This window comes from Lepus europaeus, chromosome 15, assembly GCF_033115175.1.
Source record: "Lepus europaeus isolate LE1 chromosome 15, mLepTim1.pri, whole genome shotgun sequence".
Classification (NCBI taxonomy): domain Eukaryota; kingdom Metazoa; phylum Chordata; class Mammalia; order Lagomorpha; family Leporidae; genus Lepus; species Lepus europaeus.
In genome coordinates this window covers 57380985-57404264 of record NC_084841.1, presented here as the reverse complement: position 1 = coordinate 57404264, position 23280 = coordinate 57380985, and the positions used below count along the sequence as shown (strand labels likewise).

General features: G+C 48.0%; 1 protein-coding gene across 1 annotated transcript in view; it reads right to left on the bottom strand.

The window, feature by feature from the left end:
* The window catches only part of MCCC2 (methylcrotonyl-CoA carboxylase subunit 2), a 76302-nt gene extending 63783 nt beyond the window's left edge, over positions 1 to 12519 (bottom strand). Inside the window, exon 1 of the mRNA XM_062212224.1 lies at positions 12250 to 12519. Within this exon, the coding sequence (XP_062068208.1) occupies positions 12250 to 12378 (129 nt within the window). The 5' untranslated portion in view covers positions 12379 to 12519. The remainder of the gene's footprint in view (positions 1 to 12249) is intronic.
* Positions 12520 to 23280: the final 10761 nt, after the last annotated feature.

Below are 23280 nucleotides of genomic sequence, written 5' to 3'. Positions count from 1 at the left end.
ATGGCTAGGAAGGAGAAAGATGACAGTCTTGCGGGGAAAGAATGGAGCTCTGACTCTGAGGCCACAGCACTGTGCACATCTTAGAACAGTATTATCCTGGTCTTGTCATTGCTGCTCCTTCTTTACACTGAAGACCCTCAGCCCTACAGTGACCACATCCAGGATCACCGCCCTTCTATCAGCTGGCTCTGATCGGACCATGACAGCTTCACCCCTAGTTTTGTACCTGGGGTCTGTGGTTTACAGAAAAAGTACCGGGATGGTCCGTGGGGCGGGATATATGCAAGATGCTTATATAATCTGGAATTAAAGGGTTTTAAAAATCCAAAAGAAAGTAACTCAGCACTCATTTACTGGCTCCTTTTGACCAGCTGCAGTTGAATGAATTGAAGGAAAAAGTATCAGCTCAGACCTGATGGCAGCAAACCGGCAGACCAAGAAGCTCAAGGTTCTCATTCCCCCATGGAGACAAAAATGACAAACACCCCACAGGCTGGCTAGAATAACCCTATAGGAGCTCTGGACAGTACAGAGCATGAAAGTGGCAGAGAAAACATCCGACCAAGAAAAAACCACAGTTAGAATGGGAGGAAACTATGTGGAGTTTTTGCTGACTTTTGCCACACACCGTGCGGGTACTGCACAGCCCTGGCCTGCAGGTGCTCCAGCCTCGGTGCCCGGTCCCCTTGCCCTCCATGCAGGCAACAGAGCACATCTTCCTTGTGACATTCTCACCCCTCGAGGAGCTGCCAGAGGACTGGTCTCCATTTCACCTAACTCAGATCTTCAGGCAGCGAGGGGCACACGCTCTGCTCAGGAAAGCGGCCAGGAGACTGAGACGGCACACGGCTGGGGCAGGAGTCTTGGAGAAATTCAGATACTTAAAGGCAGCTGGAGGCCAGCGCTATGGCGTAGCAGGTAAAGCCACTGGCTGCAGTGCCAGCATTCCATTGTCAAGACCTGACAGCTCCACTTCCGATCCAGCTCTCTGCTGTGGCCTGGGAAAGCAGTAGAAGATGGCCTAAGTCCTTGGGCCCCTGTACCCACATGGGAGACCCGGAAGAAGTTCCTGGCTCCTGGCTATGGATTGGCTCAGCTCCAGCCATTGCGGCCAATTGGGGAGTGAACCACCAGATGGAAGACCTCTCTCTCTCTCTCTCTCTCTCTCTCTGTTTCTCCTCTGTCTAACTCTAACATTCAAATAAATAAATCTTTTATTTTTTTTTAAAGGCAGCTGTGTATCCAGAGGTGTTCAAAAAGTCACACACAGCCCCAGGCAAGACACGTCCTCAGAAAGGGCCTGAGATAATCATCCTAAGTCCCTGAACACACGCACCTGCTTAGTGAGGGACTGCCTCGATACACAGCAAACTGTCAACAGCAACCAAAAAACTGCAAGGCACACAAAGAAACCCAGAAGTAACAGCCCATTTAGAAGAAGAAAACAAGCAGCAGAAACTGTCTTTGAAGAAACACTGGCAACAGATATATGACATAAAGACTTTAAAACCACTGCCTTACATATGCTTAAGGAGTTCAAGAAAAACATAAAATACAATACATGAACAAAATGAGAATATCATCAAAGAGAAACTATAAAAAGGAACCAAACAGAAAATCTGGGGCTAAAAAATACAATAACCAAACTGAAAAATTCACTTCAGGTGCTGACTGCTGATATGAGCAGACAAATAAAAAGAACCCACATTTAGAAGGGATACTGAGCTGAAGAACATAAAGAAGAATGAATTAAAAGAACATAAGGGATAAATAATGGTCAAAAGGAGAACACAGTAAGCATTTTACACTACTTCATTTGTTCAACCTGATATCCCTTATCAAAGCAATCTTCTTTGATATTACTTGGCTATTAAATAAAAATTGGGGGGCGGGGGAAAGGGTCTTGTAGGACACCATCACAATAAGACCAATACACGGATTCCAGAAGTCTCCAAATGAGAAGAAAGGGGCAGAGACAATGTGTGAGGGACGCCAGCGTGAGGCCCAGCAGGTTAAACTGTCGCCTGAGACAGCGGCATCCCACCCAGCTGCTCGGGTCTGACCCAGCATCCTGCAGATGTGCCTGGGAAAGCGCTGGAGGATGGCCCGAATATTTGGCCCCTGCTACCCATGTGGGAGACCTGGATGGAGTTCCAGACTCCCTGCTTTGGCCAGACCAGCCCTGGCCTTTGTGGCCATTTGGGATGTAAACCCACGAATGGAAAATACCTCTCTCCTCTCCCTTTCTCTCTATCACTCTGCTTTCAAATACATAAATTCAGAAAGACTGAAAACTTCCCAAATTTGAGGAAACATGATTCTACAAATCTAAAAATCTCAAAAAACTTTAAGAATGATGAATCCAAAGACACTTAAACTGGGGCACGTTACAATCAAACTGTCAAATAAAAAGATAAAGATGGCATCTTGGAAGCAACAAGACAGAAGCTCCCAGCATTGGCCTGGCCCAGTCCAGTATTGCAGATATTTAGGGAATAAACCAACTGATAGAAGATTTCTCTTTCTCTCTCTCTCTCCCTCTCTCCCTCCCTCCCTCCCTCTCTCTCTCTCTCTCTCTCTCTCCCTGTCTCTCTCTCTCTCTCTCTCCCTGTGTCACTCTGCTTTTCAAATAAATAAATCTGTGTTTTTTTCTAATGATGTCTTTTGGGGGCCAGCATTGTGGCACAGTGGGTTAAGCCACCACCAGTGACAACAGCATCCCATATTAAACTGCCAATTCGAGTCCCAGCTGCTCCACTGCCAGTGCAGCTCCCTGCTAATGAGAGCAACCGGTGGAAAAGGGCTCAAGTGCTTGGGCCCCTGCCTGCCATGTGGGAGACCCAGATGGAGGTCCAGGCTCCTGGCTTCAGACTGGCCCAAGCCTAGCCATTTTAGCCATTTGGGGAGTGAACCAGTAGATGGAAGATCTCTGACTCTCTGTCTCTCCCTCTCTGTTTCTCTGCCTTTCTATAAAAATAAGTCTCCTTTAAAAAGGATGTTTTTAAAAAATAAATACATAAAATAGATTCTTACAATTTTAAGGGGTTGTATGTTATTCCCATGGCCACTACAAACAAAATCACTATAAAATAGACACAAAAGGAAATGAGACAGGAATCAAAACATGTCATTACAGGAGATCAATTAAACAGAAAGGAAATGAAGGACAAAACCACTGCAAGCCATAAAAGAATAACAAAATAGCAAAAACAAGTCCTTCCCTGTCAGTAATTACTTTAACTGAAGAAGGATTAAATTTCCCAATTAAAGGATATAGATTGATAAAATGGATTTTTTTTTTAAATGACCTAACTCTATATTATCTATGAGAGACTCGATTTAAATCTAAGGACACGGAGAAGCAGAAGTGAGAAGGTGGAGATATTTCACACAAACAGTAACCAAAAGAGCTGATATGCCAATATCAGATAAAATAGACTTTAAGACAAAAACTGTCACAAGAGACAAAGAAGAACATTATATACTGATAAAAGCTCAATTCACCAAGAATATACAACAATTAAAAGCACCAAACTTAGAGTCTCAAAATACTTGAAAAAGACATGGACAGAAATAGAGAGAAATCGCTAAGTACAGTAACTGGAGGGGACTCTGAAATGCCACTTTCAGGATTGGAGAGACAGCCAGACGGAAGATCAGTCAGCAAGCAGAGGTCTAGAACACTACAAGCCAGGTGGGTCTGCACACACACACGGAGGACGCACCACTCAACAGCAGCAGAGTACATGGGACATCCTCCAAGAGACCACATGCTAGGCCACAAAACAGACCACAATAAATTGTAAAAATTGGGGCCGGTGCTGTGGTGCAGCGGCTTAAAGCCCCAGTCTGCAGTGCTGGCATCCCACATGGGTGCCAGTTTGAGTCTCGGCTGTTCCACTTCCTATCCAGCTCTCTGCTATGGCCTGGGAAAGCAGTAGAAGATGGCTCAACTCCTTGGGCCCCTGCATCCGTGTGGGAGACCCAGAGAAGCTCTTGGCTCTTGGCTTCTGATCAGCTCAGCTCTGGCCATTGCAGTCATTTGGGGAGTGAACCAGCGGATGGAAGACCTCTCTCTGTCTCTACCTCTCTCTGTAACTCTTTCAAATAAATAAAATAATTCTTTAAAAAAAAAAATTGTAAAAGTTAAAATCATACCAAGTATCTTTTTTTTTACTTTTATTTAATGAATATAAATTTTCAGTGTACAGCTTATGGATTACAATAGCTTCCCCCTCCCATAACTTCCTTCCCACCCGCAACCCTCCCCTCTCCCGCTCCCTCTCCCTTTCCATTTGCATCAAGATTCATTTTCAATTTTCTTTATATACAGAAGATCAATTTAGTATAAAGATTTCAACAAGTATCTTTTTTAAAATGTATTTATTTATTTATTTATTTGAAAGTCAAAATTACAGAGAGAGATCGTCTTCCATCTGCTGGTTCACTCCCCAGTTGGCTGCAACAGTCAGAGCTGGGCCTGTCCCAAGCCAGAAGCAAGGAGCTTCCTCCAGGTCTCACATGTGGGTACAGAGGCCCAAGCACTTGGGCCATCTTCCACTGCTTTCCCAGGCGCATTAGCAGAGAGCTGGATCAGAAGAGGATCAGCCCCTATGTGGGATGCCAGCACTGCAGGCAACAACTTAACCTGCTACACCACAGCATCAGCCCCACAAAGTATCTGTTTCAATCATAATGGAATGAAACTCCAAATCAACAGATGAAAACTGCAAGATTCACAAATGCATGGAAATCAAACACACCCTTAAATAACCAACAGGTCAAAGAAGAGACCGCTCCGCTGGTGCCGACCTTTGCCTCCTCCGGCAAGGCTCAGCCGGCCAGATTCTCACCTCACAAGAACCAGCACTGGCCAGGATGCACTCCTGAACCGTCACAGTTAACCAACATAGTCTCCTTTGGATGAGAATACAGAACAGTATAGCTCAGCAAAAGCACAGAGTTGGAAGCCAGGCAGAACTGAGTTTACCTTTTAATTTCCCCACAGACTGGTAATGCAGCATTTGGCAAATCTTGATCTCCTGGGGCCTTGGTTTTATTACCCCTGAAACAACTGCTAGGACCTACCTAGCAAAACTGCTGTGAGGCTGAGCAACCACAGAGCTCAGTGCCTGGCTGTCACAACGACTTTGGGCTGAGACACTGACATGTCCCCATCCAGTGCTTTCAACGACAGAACCCACCCACCTAGGGCTGTGCAGGACTCATTAATAAAAAGCAACAAAAACAAAGGAAGCCATAATGAATTTTTAACTGTACCTTTTAATATAACTCAGGCAAGTAGCTCATTCAGAAATGAATGTACGCGGGCCAGCACTGCGGCATAATAGGTTCCCTGTGGAGCCAGTATCCTATATGGGCACCAGTTCAAGTGCTGGCTGCTCCACTTCCAATCCAGCTCCCTGCTATAGCCTTTGAAAGCAGTGGAAGATGGTCCAAGTCCAAGCCCCAGCACCCACGTGGGAGACCTGGATGAAGTTCCTGGCTCTTGGTCTCAGCATGGCCCAGCCCTGGCCACTGCAGTCACTAGGGGTGTGAACCAGTGGATGGAAGATCTCTCTCTCTCTCTCTGTCTCTCCCTCTTTCTTTGCAACTCTTTCAAATCAATAAATAAATCTTTAAAAAAAAAAAAAAAAGCAACAGTTAAGATTCTGGACTTGATAGGATATCCAGGGGTGGCTCCAAGATGGCGGAATAGGGAGGGAGCTCACTGACAGTCCAGGGAAAGATAGCTTAATAAAAGTGGAGATACTGAAGTCTCAGGGAAGAGTTAGGGAAAAAACTGCAGAGGGAACTCTTCCAGAATTAGAGGGACATGGTGGATCTACAGGGAGGTCACAGGCGCCCATGGCTCGGGATCCCAGATCCCAGGTGCCAAGAATCTTCTCCGCACCAGCACTGGAAACAGAGGTGAGGCAAAACCGCAGTACCTGAGACACTGGCAGAAAAGCAGCAGGAAGAGCCTGGAGGGAACGAGGCGTGAAGCCCTGTGGAGGAAAGCACACCAGCCTAACTAGAGCAGGGAAAAAAACAAAGGGACGGTACGGACACGATTCTCTCCACACACCTTATAAAAGCGTGCGAGACAATAGAGCAGGCGCCATTTTGGACATACGTTAACAGCTGTGCCAGCTCGGGGCTGCACCTGCTCTCAGCCAAACAGAAAAACTTGACTCTGGTTAGGAGTAATAATAGGAAACTAAGGCCTAGTGGATGTGTGGAGCTTATGAACCCAGACTGTGATTAAAAAAAAAAGGGGGTGTGTGGGAGAACTCACAGTGTGGCTGAGACGGGTGTAGTCTCAGTGGGAGATGCCACAAACTCGGTAACCTTGGCAACCCCATGAGAGACATTGCAGGGGAATCCGAGCTTACACTGAGGACTGCACAGATCCTTTGTGTGGTCCTTGGGACAGAGCAGATGAATACCATACCCACAGGGGCCAGCACTCAGGCACTGATTGCCATCAAGGAGAAGAGCTCAGCTGAGCGGAACTGCGTCCCTTCTGGGAAAAAAAAAAAAAAAAAGAGGGAGAGAAGATTTACCACGCCAAACCTGAGTGTGTCATTTTTGGCACACCCTTAACCCTGAAGAACTGAACAGAGCTCTCTGGCCACACCCATCACAAGCCATCAAAGAAAGAGATACTTTTCTCCGAAGGGAGGAGAACTCCCACTTTGGCTATGGCCTTCTCTAAGTAAGATCAGAGTTGGCGAACTCAAGAGGCTTCCATAGCCTTGGCGGCTCATGACAAGAGCCTCGGGTGATTACTGACGTCATAAGAGTGTCAATTGTTAAATCAACAACAGGAGTCACTGTGCACTTACTCCCCATGTAGGATCCTGTTCTTAATGTACTGTACTATGTGAATTAACGGTATAACTAGTACTCAAACAGTACTTTATACATTGTGTTTCTGTGTGGGTGGAAACTGTTGAAATCTTTACTTAGTATATACTAAATTGATCTTCTGTATATAATGATAATTGAAACTGAATCTTCATGAAGAATGGGATGGGAGAGGGAGTGGAAGATGGGATGGTTGTGGGTGGGAGGGTGGTTATGGGGGGGAAAAGCCGCTATAACCCAAAAGTTGTACTTTGGAAATTTATATTTATTTAATAAAAGTTAAAAAAAAAAAACCTCTGGACTCAGTAGTCAACAGCTGCTTAGCTTCCTATTCAGGCTATGCCACTTAACAACTGTGTTATCTCGGACAAATTACTTGACCTCTATCTAGGCCAATATGCAGAACTGCTATGACAAATTCATAAGGAAATCCTTACGGCCTTCAGTAAAATGGTTGGCGTACTATACTTTCTGCATGAGTATCACTACTTACTTACTACAGGCGCTGTGACTAGTAATCAGGAAACACTGCTAATCTGGCCCAGTCATCCCAACCTCCCTAACTCCGTGAAGCTGGACATGGCCGCATGACTTGCTTTGTCTAAGGGGATGGGAGCAGACATGAAGTTAAACACTTTCCCGCAGAAACTGTCAATCCATCTATGTTAGGCCTCTTGCTCCTGGGCCTCCTGCGTGAGACAGGCATATCCCAGTCAGGGCCGCTCCGCCAACCTCAGCCCAGGAACAGGCACACACAGGCAGCAGACCCGAACCCCTCTGCCGTGGAGCAGTCTGTCCAACACCGAGTTATAGGAGGTCACTGCTTTGCACTAGGCTCCTACATGAAAGCCCAAGAGCCCACACCGAAATACCAAAACAGAATCACTCGTACCAAACCTCCCAGAAATCAGAAAAGAGAGAAACAACTCAATTTCCCAACAGGCCAGTTTGTCATCGTGATCATGAAGTGCCTCCCTGCTTCAAAACCTCAAATAAGCTCATGTGAACTCATTAGGTAATTTTCTATTGTTCTGTCTCCTTGGCCTTTCCTGACAAAGAAAGGAACTTTAAAATAACCAACATGGGGGCTGGCATTGTGGCGTAACATGTTAAGCTGTCACCTGCTCTACTTCTGATCCAGTGCCCTGCTGATGCGCCTGGGAAATCAGTGGAAGATGGCCCAAGTGCTTGGGCCCTGCACCCGCATGGGAGACCAGGAGGAAGCACCTGGCTCCTGGCCGGCCATAGCAGCCATTTGGGGGGTGAACCAACGGAAGGAAGACCTTTCTCTCTCTCTCACTGTCTAACTCTGCCTGTCAAAAAAATGATCAATCTGCTTGCTGTCCTTTGCTCCTACTTTCTTCAGGCCTTTTCTGTCGATAAAAACAACCTGTTGAGGCAGGTGTTCGGCCTTGCAGGTAAGACACCCATGTCCCACATTGGAGTACCTGGGCTGGATACCAGGCTCTGCGTGGTGATTCCTGCTTCCTGATAATGCAGACACTGGGAGGCAGCAGTAAGGGCTCAAGAAATTGGGCTCTTGCCCCATGAGAGACCTGGTTTGAGCTCCTGGCTCCCAGCTTCTGGCCCGGCCAATCCCAGTCACTGTGGGCATCTGGGTAGTGAACCAGTGGATAGACGCTCTCTTAATCTGTCTCTCTCCTTTGTCCCTCCTCTCAAATACATTTAAAACTAGGGGGGAAAAAAATAACTCCTCTTAGCCCACTGAAACCTATTCTATTTAACAGAACAAAATATTGTCAAATGCTAGAAATGAAAATAAAGCCAGTTAACAAATAAGAGTGTTAATTAAGGGCCAGTGTTGTAGGCAGTGGGTTAAGACTCCACCTGCAATGCTGGCATCCCATTTGAGCATCGGTTTGAATACCAGCTGCTTCACTTCTGATTCAGCTCCCTGCAAATGCACCTGGGAAAGCAGCAGCAGATGGCCCAAGCACTCAGGCCCCTGATGCCCATGTGGAGACCAGATGGAGTTCCAGACTCCTGGTTTCAGCCCCGCCCAGTCCTAGCTGTTGCAGCCACTTGGGAAATGAATTAGCAGATGAAAGATCTCTATGTACAACTCTGCCTTTCAAATAAATACTTTTTAAAATAATTAAATTGCATAGTTTTAATTTGAGAAGTAGGGAGACAGAAAGACAGAGCTCTCATCCACTCTTTCATATCCCAAGTGTCCACAACAGCCCCCACACACACACCCAGCAGAAGCCAGGAGGGAGGAACTTAATCCAGGTCACGTGGGCGGCAGAGACCCAATCATTTGATCTATTACCTGCTGCTTCCCAGGGTCTACATTAACAGGAAGCTGCAACCAGGAGCCAAAGGCAGGTGTGGAACCCAGGAACCCTCATGTGGCATGTGGGCATCTAACTGGTATCTTAACCACTAAGCCAAAACCTGCTCTAAATTATTTTAATTTAATCATTTCGCAAGTCACCATGGTGGTCATAAAGCCACTAACACATAATGTGAGCAAGAAGTTAATATTTGCTATTGTGAGCTACTGAAGTCGTTAGACTGTTTCACAGCACAGCCTAGTAACAGGGAGGCACAAGGAGAGGGAGCAGCTGCGCCACCTGGCGGCGGTTCCTGCCATCTCACAAGCAGACCCCCTGCCCAGACCACATTCACCCGGGTTTAGGAGGCAAGGCTGGCCTACCTTAATCTACGCTTTGTTATACACTCACCATACTATATCGGCATGCTAAACGACTCACTACCCGGTCATCATTATAGGAAACATCAGACCGTATAAGGGGCAAAACAGGCCTTTAGCTAGATTCTGAGACGTCACCACCTACTCCCCAGAAAAACCCTGAATATTCCTCCCCTTTATGAGAATGCACCTCCCCTTTCACTAAATGCCCACACAATATTAAGCTCAGTTCAGAGATGGGCCGCCGTCCCCCGCGTGATCCCACACTCTGTAGTAAAACCCTTGTTGTCGGCTACCCACTATTCTCCAACTTGTTCACAAATTCTTCTGGTGGAATCAAGAACGTGGCTACTGGGCACTCACCGTCTGGCACCACATACAAAACCCAGCACCGACTACCCCGTCTTTTCACCTACCAAACCACTGCCAGTCCTAGAAGCCCCTGTGATGAGAGTACTGCCATCTACCTGAATGTCCCGCCCAGTCAGAGACTCCAAAGTCACCCATGCTCCTCACTCACTTCTTCCCCTTCTACTCAGTCATTAACTCTGTAATCTTTGCCCGTGGCTATCCAACCCTTCTTCCTGCATACAAGGACAACTCGGACCCTCTGCCATCTCAAAACTATATTCTTGGGGCTGGCGCTGTGGCATAGAGAGTTAAGCCACTGTCTGCAGTGCCAGCATCCCAAATGGGTGTCGGTTCAAGTCCCGGCTGCTCCACTTCCAATCCAGCTCCCTGCTAATGCGCCTGGGAAAGCAACAGAGGATGGGCCAAGTGGTAGACCTGGATGAGGTTCCTGGTTCCTGGCCTCGGCCTGGCCCAGCCCTGGCCATTGTGGCCATTTGGGGAGTGAACTAGCAGACAGAAGAGCGCTCTCTTGCTCTCTAAATTCAACTTTCAAATAAATAAATAAATCTTAAAAAAAGAATAAATTCTTCCAACTGTCACCTAGCTCTAGAGTCTTTCCTACACCAACCTACCCTCCACATTGTCACCACACTGGTGATTCTACAGTATCCATGAGACTGTGCCTCTTCTCTGCTCTCTACTTAAATACTGTAGTGGACAGCCTGCAAAAGGAAATCTGAAGGTAGCTTTGCATACAAGACCCTCTTCTCTCTGAGCTCACAATGAATCCCATGCCCTGGCCAAGGCTTCCAAGTCTTCACACACCTACTACATACTTAGATAATGCAGTACCTGTTCTTTTTTATTTTTTTAAGATTTATTTATTACACAGAGAGAGAAGGAGAGGCAGAGAAAGAGAGAGTCTACCATCCACTGGTTCACTCCCCAACTAGCCACAACAGCCGGAGCTGCGTCGATCCAAAGCCAGGGCCAGGAGCTTCTTCCAGGTCTCCCAAGTGGGTGCAGGGACCCCTTGGCCCTTGGGCCATCCTCCACTGCTATCCCAGGCCATAGCAGAGAGCTGTATTGGAAGTGGAGCAGCCAGGACTTGAACCGGAACTCATATGGGATGCCGGCACTGCAGGCGGTGGCTTTGCCCACTACACCACAGTGCCGGCCCCTACCTCTGTTCTTTTTAAGATTTATTTTTTTGAAAGGCAGAGTTACAGAGAGAGAGGGAGTGAGAGAGAGGAAAAGCAATCTTTCATCCACTGGTTTACTCCCCAAATGATCACAATGGCCGGGGCTGGGGCTGGACCAGGCCAAAGCCAGGAAACTGGAGCTTCTTCCAGTATGTCCACAGTGTGCAGGGGCCCAAGGACTTGGGCCATCTTCTGCTGCTTCCCCAGGGTCATTAGCAGGGAGCTGGATCAGAAGTGGAGCAGCCGGGACTCATACCAGTGCCTATGTGGGATGCTGGCATCGCAGGCAGCGGCTTAACCGGTTACACCACAGCACTGGCCGCAGTACCTCTGTTCTTGTAACTCTCCCGTTCGATGGGCTCATGGCCCCTCCTCCACCGTGAACCTAGAAGCCCCATCCCACCCATGACTTCCCAGCTGTGGCTGTGAGACCTCTCCAAGGTTTAAACACCCCCGATCACAATGCACGTGTTACCTGCTTTCTGTCTGTCTTCCCTACAACACTAGGGTTCCATTCTCACCCATCTGCATCAAAGATCTAAAACAGTGTCTGGACCACAGCGCCCACTCAACCTTTGGGAAGCAAACATTCTCTCCTTTCAACTCAGTGTTATTTGTACAACCGAGATGTTATCTGCACAGGTTTAGAATTCTCCAGCCTGACAGTGAAGCTATGAGTTGTTTCCTGGATCCTGTAAGACCATGTTTCCTGAATCCATGAAAAGCAGCTCTAAGACACTGTGGATTCACGCATTTTCTGTTAATACAACAAACTATTTAGCCATAATCTGGCACTCACAACCCAGGGGTACCCTGTTCTAGGCCAGAGGGGCCCAAAGCCCCCAGGGGACTTCACCAAGAAGGCAAACGCCAGGCCCCGCCCCTGGGACCCAGAAAGTCCGGGTGGAGCTCTGGCACCTGCACGTGCAACCCAGGTAACAACGCTAAGCCAGGTTTTGAGAACCACTCATTTAACAGCCAAAAAGTAAGTGCCCGTTCTAAAGTGGACTGACATGTACTGGATTTGGGACCATCTGCTTTGTCAAACTTCACGGCACCCCAGAACAGCAGCTGCTAGAGTCGCCCTCGCTTCCCCGTGCCGTCGCTCCGGCCCTGGCCGCACCCCGCCGGTGCGCTCTCGCGGCCTACCTGGTAGACTGCAGAGCCCGCGTCCAGCTGGGTGCCCAGCGGGGCCACCGCGTCCCCGTGGTAGCCGCGCAGCCCTGGCGCAGCGGCGCGGGCGCAGGGCCGCAGAGCTAACCTCAAGGCGGCCCACATGGCAGTGTGCACACAGCTAAGGTGCAGAACGAGAGCGGCCCGCGCCGGCCCGAGAACCGGTTCCCAGCCCGGCTGGAAGCACAGCCCGGCACCTCGGTTCAGATCGCGGCCTTAAAGCCCCCAGATGAGGCCTCTCAGACTCCCAGGCCCGCCCCCGCACGCGCCTGTATGCGCCGCCCCCGATTGGTCGGCGCCGATTGCCACGCCCCCTGATTCAACCAATAAGGAAGAGAGGCGCAGCCCCGCGAGGCCCCGGCCCATCGCGAGCTCAGAAACCCGGAATCGGGGCGGAGCTTCTCTTCCGGGACTGCGGGTGCATGCTAGGCGGACCTTAGAGAGGCGGGCTTCAGTTTGCTTTGGGGTTGTATCCTCTCAACTTACACAGCCATAGTAGCGGCTGGTGACACCACTGGAGCGTTTATGGGTGCTGAGAGTGCAGACAGCGCAAGTCTCTCGTCTCGTCGCTGGAGACGCGAAAACATTCCTGGAATTCTTGTGCCAGCGCAGTGGCCTTAAATAAAAGGCACCTGTCAGAAAGCCTTACGAAGGGCCCCGGCGTGTGGAGGGGAGAATGGGGAACGAGGAAGGCAATGCAGAGGGGCAGGGAGGCAGCCAGGCCGCCTGGCGGAAGCCCTGAGTGTAGACTGAGTCTGGAGGCCCGGGCCGGCGTGGGACGGCTTGGAGAGACGGGGCAAGAACAGGCGCTGAACCGCTTTAGGTGTGCCTGCCTCCCACGCTCAGCAGAAGACCACCCCGTGACCTGGTGCCTCTTCAGATGGACCCAGGGGACCCTTGCTTGTTCTTGGGTGATGGGAGATGCTGAAAATCATGTCCGAAGACCCAACAAGCCGCAATGATTAGAATATGATTCCTTGCCTTCTTTAATATGCAGACATGCGTCTCATTCCTGGCAGCTGTTGTTAGAAGAAGCTCATTCAAGTTGTATAAGGTTCCCAGAACAGGCGAGAAGAAATGGCGGAGTCCAAGTGCCACCAAAGCCACGTTGCCCCTGCTGGTATCTGGTGCCTCAGGGGGGAAGCTGCACCCTTGCTCTCTGCTGGGTTAAAGAATGTCTTGTATCACAGAATAAGATGAACTGAAAGCTGAGGCCCCAGGACTGCTCTCTGCAACCCCGAGCGCTGCCCTGGGCGGCTCACTCTCAGCACCACCCGCCTGGTCACTCATCCCCATGGTTGTCACCGTCCCCAGGCTTTCCTTCCTTAAAAGTGCTGTTCCCCCTGCCAGGGCACAGTCCCACCACTGCACCTGCCCCTCCCATCTTCCGCCCCTGGGGAGCTCCTACAGGTCCCTCAGGACCCCGCTAGGGATCTGCTTCCCAGAAGCCCTGCCCAGCCCCACTTCCTGGCTGCTTTCCACCCAGCACACCTCTGGGGTGGCTCAGCTTGTGCTGTGTTGTTTGGGATTATTTAATTTCTCAGCCTAGGATCTTGCCAGAGTCGTCTTCTAGTCCCTAAAACCAGCCATGTGCTCGGCATAGTGCAGATGATAAATGTGCCGAATGAATCATGAAAAAATAACCAGTCTGGAATCCGTGCCAGGAGAAGCCCCCGGACATCTGGAGCAGGGTGGTTTAAAGGCAAAGCAGGAAGCTGGGAGGCCCCAGCTGGGCAATGGGACTTGGGCAGACTCCGGTCTGCATCAGGTCTCCTGAGTTTCCCCCATGTGGCCTTCCCTGGGCTATCACATGGCATTACCTTGGGTGTCCAGTATTCTGCTGGATCTAAGGAAAAGTGATGCAGAGTCCACCTCTCAATGAGAGAACGCCAACGCCCTTACAGAGGGATGGGAGATACGGTGCAACTGTCTTTGGAGAAAAGATGACCACACCAGGCAAGTGCATCCATGTCTATACCTTTAGCCTGACGCAGTGTTACATTTTGTTTTCCTTGATCTAACACTCGTAATCTGTTTCCACATCCCCTAACTATTGCCCATATAAACTGACAAGAGACTACTCTTTCTGTGCCACGTTTGGTACTGTTCAGTTATGTTGGAATAACTAACTCCTCTTAAGATCTAGAGATGGGGTCGGTGCTGTGGTGCAGCAGCGGGTTAAGCTGCCACCTGCAGTGCTTGCATCCCATGTGGGTGCTGGTTCGAGTCCCAGCTGCTCCCATTCTGATCCAGCTCCCTACTAGTGCACCCAGGGAAAGCAGTGTAAGATGGTACAGTGCTTGGGCCCCTGCACCTACATGGAAGACCCAGATAAAGCTCCTGGCTCCTGGCTTCAGCCTGGCCCAGCCCCAGCCATTGCACCCATTTGGAAAGTGAACCAGCGAATGGAAGATATTCATTCTCTCGATCTGTCTCTTCCTCTCTGTAAATCTGTTTCAAATAAATACAATAATCTTTAAAAATAATAATTCAGAGACAAAGGTATGTGGTATGGTGGCAAATGTTCCAGATGAAGTCACTGGATGACTTCTACAGAGAGGAAGGCTACGCGGGAACCGGGGTGGGTATGAGAGTGGGCTGCCTCCAACTCTCAGGAGAGTTCAAAGCTTGAAAATCTTAGTGTCAACCACATCTCATTTCTCAGTAGCAGTGTCCTTAGCATATCAGTGTTACCTTTAATTGGCACCTCAACTCTGTACCCCTGATAGTCAGACTCTGGCTTGGTCTTCAGCAAATTGCTGCAGCTACAGAAGATAACAGGCTCACCCAGCTGCTCTGCTTCCAGTCGAGCTCCCTGCTAATGCTCCTGGGAAAGCAGCAGCAGATGGCCCAAGTGCTTGGGCCCCTGCACCCACGTGGGAGACTCAAGTGGAGTTTGAGGCTCTTGGCTTTGGCCTGGCCCAGCCTGGCTGTGCCCATTTTGGGAGTGACCCAGGCAATCAAAGATACCTCTCTCCTGTCACTCTGCCTTTCAAATAAATACATCTCTAAAAAGGGAGAACAGACTGAAAGCTGTGAAAAAGGTCTTCTGAGTTTTCATGCTTATCATAGAAATCTACTGAAGAGATATCAAGTGGGTGGACTTGCAGAAACTTGCACAGAAATATTTGTAGGGGCCAGTGCTTAAAACTGCTGTCTGCCACGCCGGCATCCCATATGGGCACCCATTTGAGTACCGGCTGCTCCACTTCCTATCCAGCTCCCTGATAATGCACCTGGGAAGACAATAGAAGATGGCCCAAGTGCTTGGACCCCTCCCACCTCCCACATGGGAGACGCAGATGGAGTTCCAGGCTCCGAGCTTTGCCCTGGCCCAACCTCATCTGTGATGGCCATTTGGGTAGTGACCCAGCAAATGGAAGATCTTTCTCTCTAACTCTGCCTTTCAAATAAATAAATAAATCTTTTAAAAATGAAATATTTATAACAGCATTTATATTGTAATACATGAAAACTAAACAATCCAAGTGCCCACTAACAGATAAAGGATAAGCCAATTATGACCAATCTGTATGATAGCATATTACCTGCAGTAGGGGGCAGGCCTTTGGCCTAGTGGTCAAAATGCATATGTCCCATAGTGGAGTGTATCCCACTCAGGCTTTTTTTTTTTTTTTTTTTTTTTTTTTGACAGGCAGAATTAGACAGTGAGAGAGAGACAGAGGGAAAGGTCTTCCTTCCTTTGGTTCACCCCCTAAATGGCCGCTATGGCCGGTGCGCTGTGCCAATCCAAAGCCAGGAGCCAGGTGCTTCCTCCTGGTCTCCCATGCAGGTGCAGGGCCCAAGTACTTGGGCCATCCTCCATGGCCTTCTCGGGCCACAGCAGAGAGCTGGACTGGAAGAGGAGCAACCAGGACAGAACCGGTGCCCCAACCGGGACTGGAACCCGGGGTGCTGGCGCCACAGGCAGAGGATTAGCCTAGTGAGCCGTGGCGCTGGCCTCACTCAGGCTTCTGACTCCAGCTTCCTGCTGATGCAGACTCTGGGAGGCTGCAGGTGATGGCGCAAGTACTGGGTTCCTGGCCAGGTGACCTGGATTGAGCTCCTGGCTCACAGATTCAGCCTGGCTCAGCCTTGGCTGTTCTGGGCATTTGGGGAGTGAACCAATGGATGAGAGATCTCTCTCTGCCTCTCAAATAAATAAATAAAAACCAAATTTATGAAGGCGGGTGTTTGGCCTGATGGTTAAGATACCACTTGAGACAGTAGCAAGCCATAGGGAAGCCCCTGGGTTCAAGTCCCAGATGCCCTGCTGATTCCAGCTTCCTGCTAATGCAGAGCCTGGGAAGCAGCAGGTGATGGGAGACCAGGATTGAGTTCCCAGCTCCCAGCTTCAGCCCAGTCCCGTGCTGGCCATCCCAGGCATTTGGGGAGTGAACCAGTGGATGAGAGTTCTCTGTCTCTCTGGTAGTTTCTCTCTCTCTCTCTCTCTCTCTCTCTCTGCCTCTCAAATAAACATAATAAATAAATGACTAAAATTTTAAATTAGTTTATGTAAAAGAAAATTGCCTCGAGCTTCCTGATTAACTAGAAGGACTTACAGAACTCCAAAAAGTTGTTACATTCATACTTGTGATTTTTACAGTGAAAGGACACAGGTTAAAGTTCACATGAAATAGCATTAACTCTCTGGCATGGCCCAAGGCCTGAGGCATACAAAGGCACTGTTGTTGGCAGGATGTTCCCCGGGTTTGTGGGATATCTCCTAGGAGTTGGTCTAGAGCTGTTTGGCTTGAGCACTCTGAGCCTGCTGAGTTAACCCTTTATGCATAGCTACATACTGTATGAGTCCATTTGAGTAGTGCATTTGGAATGAAAAATTGTAGTGATGGGGAAATAGATAAGTGGTTGACAGGGGCTAGGGGTTGAGGGAGGGGACATGACCACACAGGACAGCATAGATGGGCTTTGGGAGCTATGGAACAGTGTGTATCTTGACTATGGCAGAGAACCTGTACAGGTAATCAAGTTTCAAAGAATGATAGACAAACATGCAAAGCCACATACCTTTTACTTTTTTAAAAAAAAATTTGGCTGGCGCCGTGGCTTAACAGGCTAATCCTCTGCCTTGCGGCGCCGGCACACCAGGTTCTAGTCCCGGTCGGGGCGCCGGATTCTATCCCAGTTGCCCCTCTTCCAGGCCAGCTCTCTGCTATGGCCCGGGAAGGCAGTGGAGGATGGCCCAAGTGCTTGGGCCCTGCACCCGCATGGGAGACCAGGATAAGTACCTGGCTCCTGGCTTCGGATCAGCGAGATGCGCTGGCCACAGCGGCCTTTGGAAGGTGTACCAATGGCAAAAAGGAAGACCTTCCTCTCTGTCTTTCTCTCTCACTATCCACTCTGCCTGTCAAAAAAAAAATTATTTATTTATTTTCAAGTCAGTTAAACAGAGAGAGGAGGAGAGGCAGAGAGAGAGAGGTCTTCTATCCGCTGGTGCACTCTCCAATTAGTGAACCCCCGGAACTGCACTGATCTGAAGCCAGGAGCCAGGAGCTTCTCCCAGGTCTCCCACGTGGGTGCAGGGGCCCAAGGACTTGGGCCATCCTCCACTGCTTTCCCGGGCCATAACAGAGAGCTGGATTGGAAGTGGAGCAGCTGCGACTTGAACCAGCATGTATATGGGATGCTGGCACTGCAGGCGGCAGCTTTACCTGCTCTGCCACAGCGCTGGCCCCTACCTTTTACTTTTTGAAATGCTATAATCTTTTAGTTAATAATATTGTACAAATTTCAATTTCCTGATTTTGATCATCGAGCTAGGGTTATGTAAGATGGCACTGTTGGGAAATACATAATTAAAAGCAAAATGTCTTGCCAACCCAGAAAAACCTCTCCACAAAAGTGGAAGAGAAGGCAAATCGCTTTGTATGATGGGCATCACAGGCAAGCAGCTAGAGAGGCAGCAGAGACAAAGGCGGCCCACCCATTTCACACGTGTTCTCAAGATAAGCAATGGGTGGTTCTCAAAAGGATGGAACAGGACGATCTGTCACACAGGGTTCAAACTAAACTCACCTGGTAACTGGAGCAGCCACCTGTGTTTGCTGATTGCCTTTATCCACAGGACAATTAAATCTTCCTGTCTTCATGACAGGAGTGGTTTGCAGATTACCAGGTGCCCACTGAAGTCAGGCCGCTATGCTTCCATAGACGGGCCCTGTCCCCTGATAGCTTCATTCCAAAGAGATGGTTCCCAGGGAACTTATCAGAAACACAATTCCAGGGGCCAGTGTTGTGGCACAGTGGGTTAGGCCACTGCCTGCAACATCAGCATCCCATATCAGAGCACTGATTTGAGTCCAGGATGCTCCACTTCCAATCCAGCTCCCTCATTATGGGCTTACTTGGGCCCCTGTCACCCATGTGGAAGATCCAGATGGAGTTCCTGGCTCCTGGCAAGTGGAGCAGCCAGGACTTTAACCGGCACTCATACAGGATGCTGGCGCTGTGGCATAGTAGGCTAAGCCTCCACCTGCAGCACCAGCATCCCATATGGGTGGTGGCTTAAGTCCTGGCTGCTCCTCTTCTGATCCAGCTCTCTGCTATGGCCTGGGAAAGCAGTGGAGGATGGCCCAAGTGTTGGGCCCCTGCACCCACGTGGGAGGTCTGGATGAAGCTTCCAAGGTTTGAATCTACATCAACTCAGAAGCTAAAGATTAGCAGCCTAGTCAGGAATTTGCAAAGAATGAATTTGGAAAACTAGTGATCAAGAAATCTGGAGGCAAAATTTGAGTATTTGCCTCTCAAAATAAGCACAGAGTATGAAAATATTTTTGTCCCATGTAAATATCCACAGAGAGTGTCAGTGATCAGATGGATGAGGTCATTCATCTTTCAGGTGTCTCACAACCTCTTTCCCTGCTGCCCACTGTAAATGAGCCTCTAATGGGCCCTGCTCTAAGTGCCCATTGCAGCAGAGAATCCACAAGAAGGCAGAAAGGCCTTCTCACCAAGAATGATGTGACTGCCACCGCTGCTGAGTACCCAGCATGCAGCAGCAAAGACCAGTGTCGAGCCTCCTGAATGGCACCATGGGTTGTGGTGTAGCGTGGCTGAGTTCTTGTCTCCGACACAAGAAATAATTCAAGGACCAGATACAGGTAAAGGTCAGCAGAGAAACAAGATTTCTCTTCATGCAAAGCGAACATACACACTGGAGAGTGTGGCCATACTCAAGAGTGAGCTGCACTCAACCAGGTTTGGCCCCTCCTTTTATACGACCTGGAGGCACAAGGGGTGTTGTCTGGAGTGGGGTTTCATTGCATATTCATACGGGCAGAGATGAGTGCCACTCATTCATTCCCTTGCCCTTTTTTGGAACGTGTCATGGTGAGGGTGCATAATGTAGGGGTGCCAGCCATGGTATTTTATTATGATACAATTAGCTAAAGGTCCTCATGGGGATGCAACTGGCAGCCATGCTGGTGATTTTTGGCTGGTGCTAGTTCTCAGTGGCGGTGGCAGTTTTGCAGGGCTGGGACAGCACAGGTGGAGCTGCAGCACAGGCAGGGCTGCAGGGAGGAGATGGTGACCACAGCCCCTCCTTGCTACCACCTCCTTACCTACCTGACATTCACCAGGGAGACCCCGTGGCAGGTTGATTGCATAGGATCCCTTCCATCATCACAGAGAGAACAGAGCTTTTTTTTTTTTTTTTTTAATTGGGATATTCATGTTCTTGGTGTGGAACTGTCTGTGTGCCAACAGCATTCTGCCAGTAACCATTATTTTTTTTTTAATTTTTAGTTTTATTTTCAACAGACTGAATATAGTTAATAGATACATTCTAAGAATATAATGATATTCCCTTCCTCCTTCCCTATTCTTTTTTTCTGAGATAACATATTTTTTAATTTGCATTCCTGTCCAGGGCTTAATGTGCCATTTAATAAAGAGTTCAACAAGTAGAGCCAGAAGACCCCAGTTTAGTGTAGATATAGGAAGGGCTGTAAACAATATTCAGACAGAAAGATGACCATTTCACCCACATACAGCAAATTTGAAAGTAATCACAGGTCATTAAAACTTGGTAGTATAACTTTTTTTATTATTATTATTTGAAAGTCAGAGTTAAAGAGAGAGAATATCTTAAATCAACTGGTTCACTCCCTAAATGGCTACAATGGCCAGCACTGAGCCAGGCCAAAGCCTGGAGTTTGGAATTCCATCGGGTCTCCCACATGGGCAGCAGGGGTCCAAACACTTGGGTCATCTTCTACTGCTTTTCCCAGGCCATTAGCAGGGAGCTGGATTGGAAGTGGAGCAGCCAGGACTTGAACTGGGATGTCGGCGTCACAGGTAGCAGCTTTACAGCCCAAAACCTGCCCCAGTATAACATTGTTAACCATTGCTTTGGCAAAGACATAAAATAAAGTTTGACAAAACTATATTTGTAGCAATAATGATATATGCAGGCTTCCTCCCCCCCCCCCCCATTTTAAATTTTAGCTCACATACATGAGGGAGAACATGGTATTTGTCTTTCCCTGTGTGGCATTTCACTCAACATGATGTTTTCCACTTGCATCCATTTTGCTGCAATGTTAGAATTTCATTTTTTTAAATAGCTGAACAATATTCCACTGTGTAGACATGCCAAATTTTCTTTATCCACTCAATCTGCTGATGGACCGCTTGGTTGATTCCATATTTTGGCTGCTATAAACGTGGTGGTGCAGGTGTCTCTTGACTTGAGCCTGGCTTAGCTTCAGCTGTTGTGGGCATCTGGAGCATAAACCAGAGGATGGAACATCTGTCTGCCTTTCAAATAAATAAAAATAAAGAAGTAGCTGCTGGGTGGAATGGCCTCATGAAGACCGAGTTAAGAGTTCTAGTCAAGAAGAGAAGAGAATGTTGCATATGCCTTAAAACTAGCAACCAATGTTATAGAGCTTAACGGGGAGCAGCCCCTCTCACCATGCCACGTAGTAGGCCACTGCAGATTATTGCTTCTCATCTCTTTGCCCTCAACCTTTATGTATTTGGAGGTTCTAGTATCCAATGGAAGATGTTTCCAATAGGAAACATAAAGGTTATTACAGAATCGCTGAACCAACAGTTAAGAGAACTGGGTAATTTACCAATTTCAATAGGGATATTATCACACGATTCAGCACCCCACTAAGGGGTATTAATCCAAAGGAAATGAACACAGATAATATGGCTCAACCTAATAAAAGGAGGATAGCGGGGGCTAGCATTGTTGGACAGCAGGTTCAGCCACTCCTTAGGGCAATAGCATACTATACTAAAGTGCTGGTTTGATTCCAAGTTGATTTGCTTCCAATTCAGCGCCCTGCTAATGTGCCTGGGAAAGCAACTGATGATGGCCCAACTGTATGGGCCCCTGCCACCCTCATGGGAGGCCCAGATGGAGTTCTTGGCTCCTTACTTCACCCTAGCCCAGATGTGGCTGTAACAGCCATTTGGGTAAGCCAGCAGAAAATCTTTTTCAGGGCTGGCACTGTGACGTAGCGGGTAAAGCTGCTGCGTGCAATGTCAGCATTCCCATATGGGCACCGGTTCAAGTCCCAGCTGCTCCTCTTCCAATCCAGCTCTCTGCTAAGGCTGGGAAAGCAGTAAAAGATGGCCGAAGTCCTTGGGCATCTGCACCCATGTGGGAGACCTGGAAGAAGCTCCTGGCTCCTGGCTTCGGATCGGAACAGCTCCGGTGGTTGCAGCTATTTGGGGAATGAACCAGCAGATGAAAGACCTCTCGCTCTGCCTCTGCCTCTCTGTAACTCTACCTTTCAGATAAATTAATAAATCTTAAAAAAAAAAAAAAGGAAAATATCTTTTGCTGTCTTTCCCCCTGTTTCTCTGCCTTTCAAACAAATAGATCTCTTTAAAAAAAAAGAAAAAGGAGAAAAAAAAAAAGAGGAAGGAAACCATGTTTAATCCTGGAAGGCGTTAGATTAACTGACAGGTACAGAAGGGAAAAGTGAAGAGGTCAGCACTGTGCCCAGTTTAATAAACCATAGCTTCTTATTTTGAAAAGGTGACAGGTTTCTAAAAATCTAGACGGGAGGAAATGAAAATTAATTTAATATGCAAAATGTGTGACAAAGTATTCTACCTTGTAGCATGTTGGTTCCCAGTTTGATTTTGCACTTCGAAAGAAAATACAAAGATTCAGATAGACCACATATTAAAAAAATTGAAAAGAAACACAATTATTCCTAGCACTAGAACGAAATATAGGTTGTCATAAATAGGATACTAGATGATGATAAACAAAGTCTGCATCATTATAATAAAAACTATTCTTTTAGACTTCTGTACTTGACATTGTCCCTAAAAATGAGCAGACAAAAAAATGCAGCCCATATGAGCAGCTCTTTGATAGTCTAGCAAAGCTTAAGGCCAAGTATCTAGAGAAATGACTAGACTGCCTACCTTTCAGGAAAGTTTCCAGACATTTCTCTCGACTAAACTTTTTGGCCAACTCAGATTCTGCCAATATCTACTTTGTAAACCCAAGTTTATATTATATCCAGGTCTAAAGTTTCCCATTTGTCTTTCTCTACAGAGAAAACAAAGTGTGTGGTGAAAGAAGAGGAAAAGAAATGATTAAAACAGATCAAGCTCATATATTTATAAATTCATTATAGAAGGAGTAAATAAAAGCAAGCAATTCTTTACATGTCAGAGATATGGGGGCAGGCTGTTCTTTATTCTTTACTCTTACAAGAGCAAAACGTAGCAAGCATAGAAGAATAAAAATGAATTCTTCCAGCTGTGTTTTTACAGAAGGAAGGAAGAAAGTGCACAGTATAGGTGAAAACAGTAACTGGTTTTGGTTAACTGAACATAAATAACTTGTTTGAAAAGGACACAATAGGCCGGCGCTGTGGCTTAACAGGCTAATCCTCCGCCTTGCGGCGCCGGCACACCAGGTTCTAGTCCCGGTTGGGGTGCCGGATTCTATCCCAGTTGCCCCTCTTCCAGGCCAGCTCTCTGCTATGGCCCGGGAAGGCAGTGGAGGAT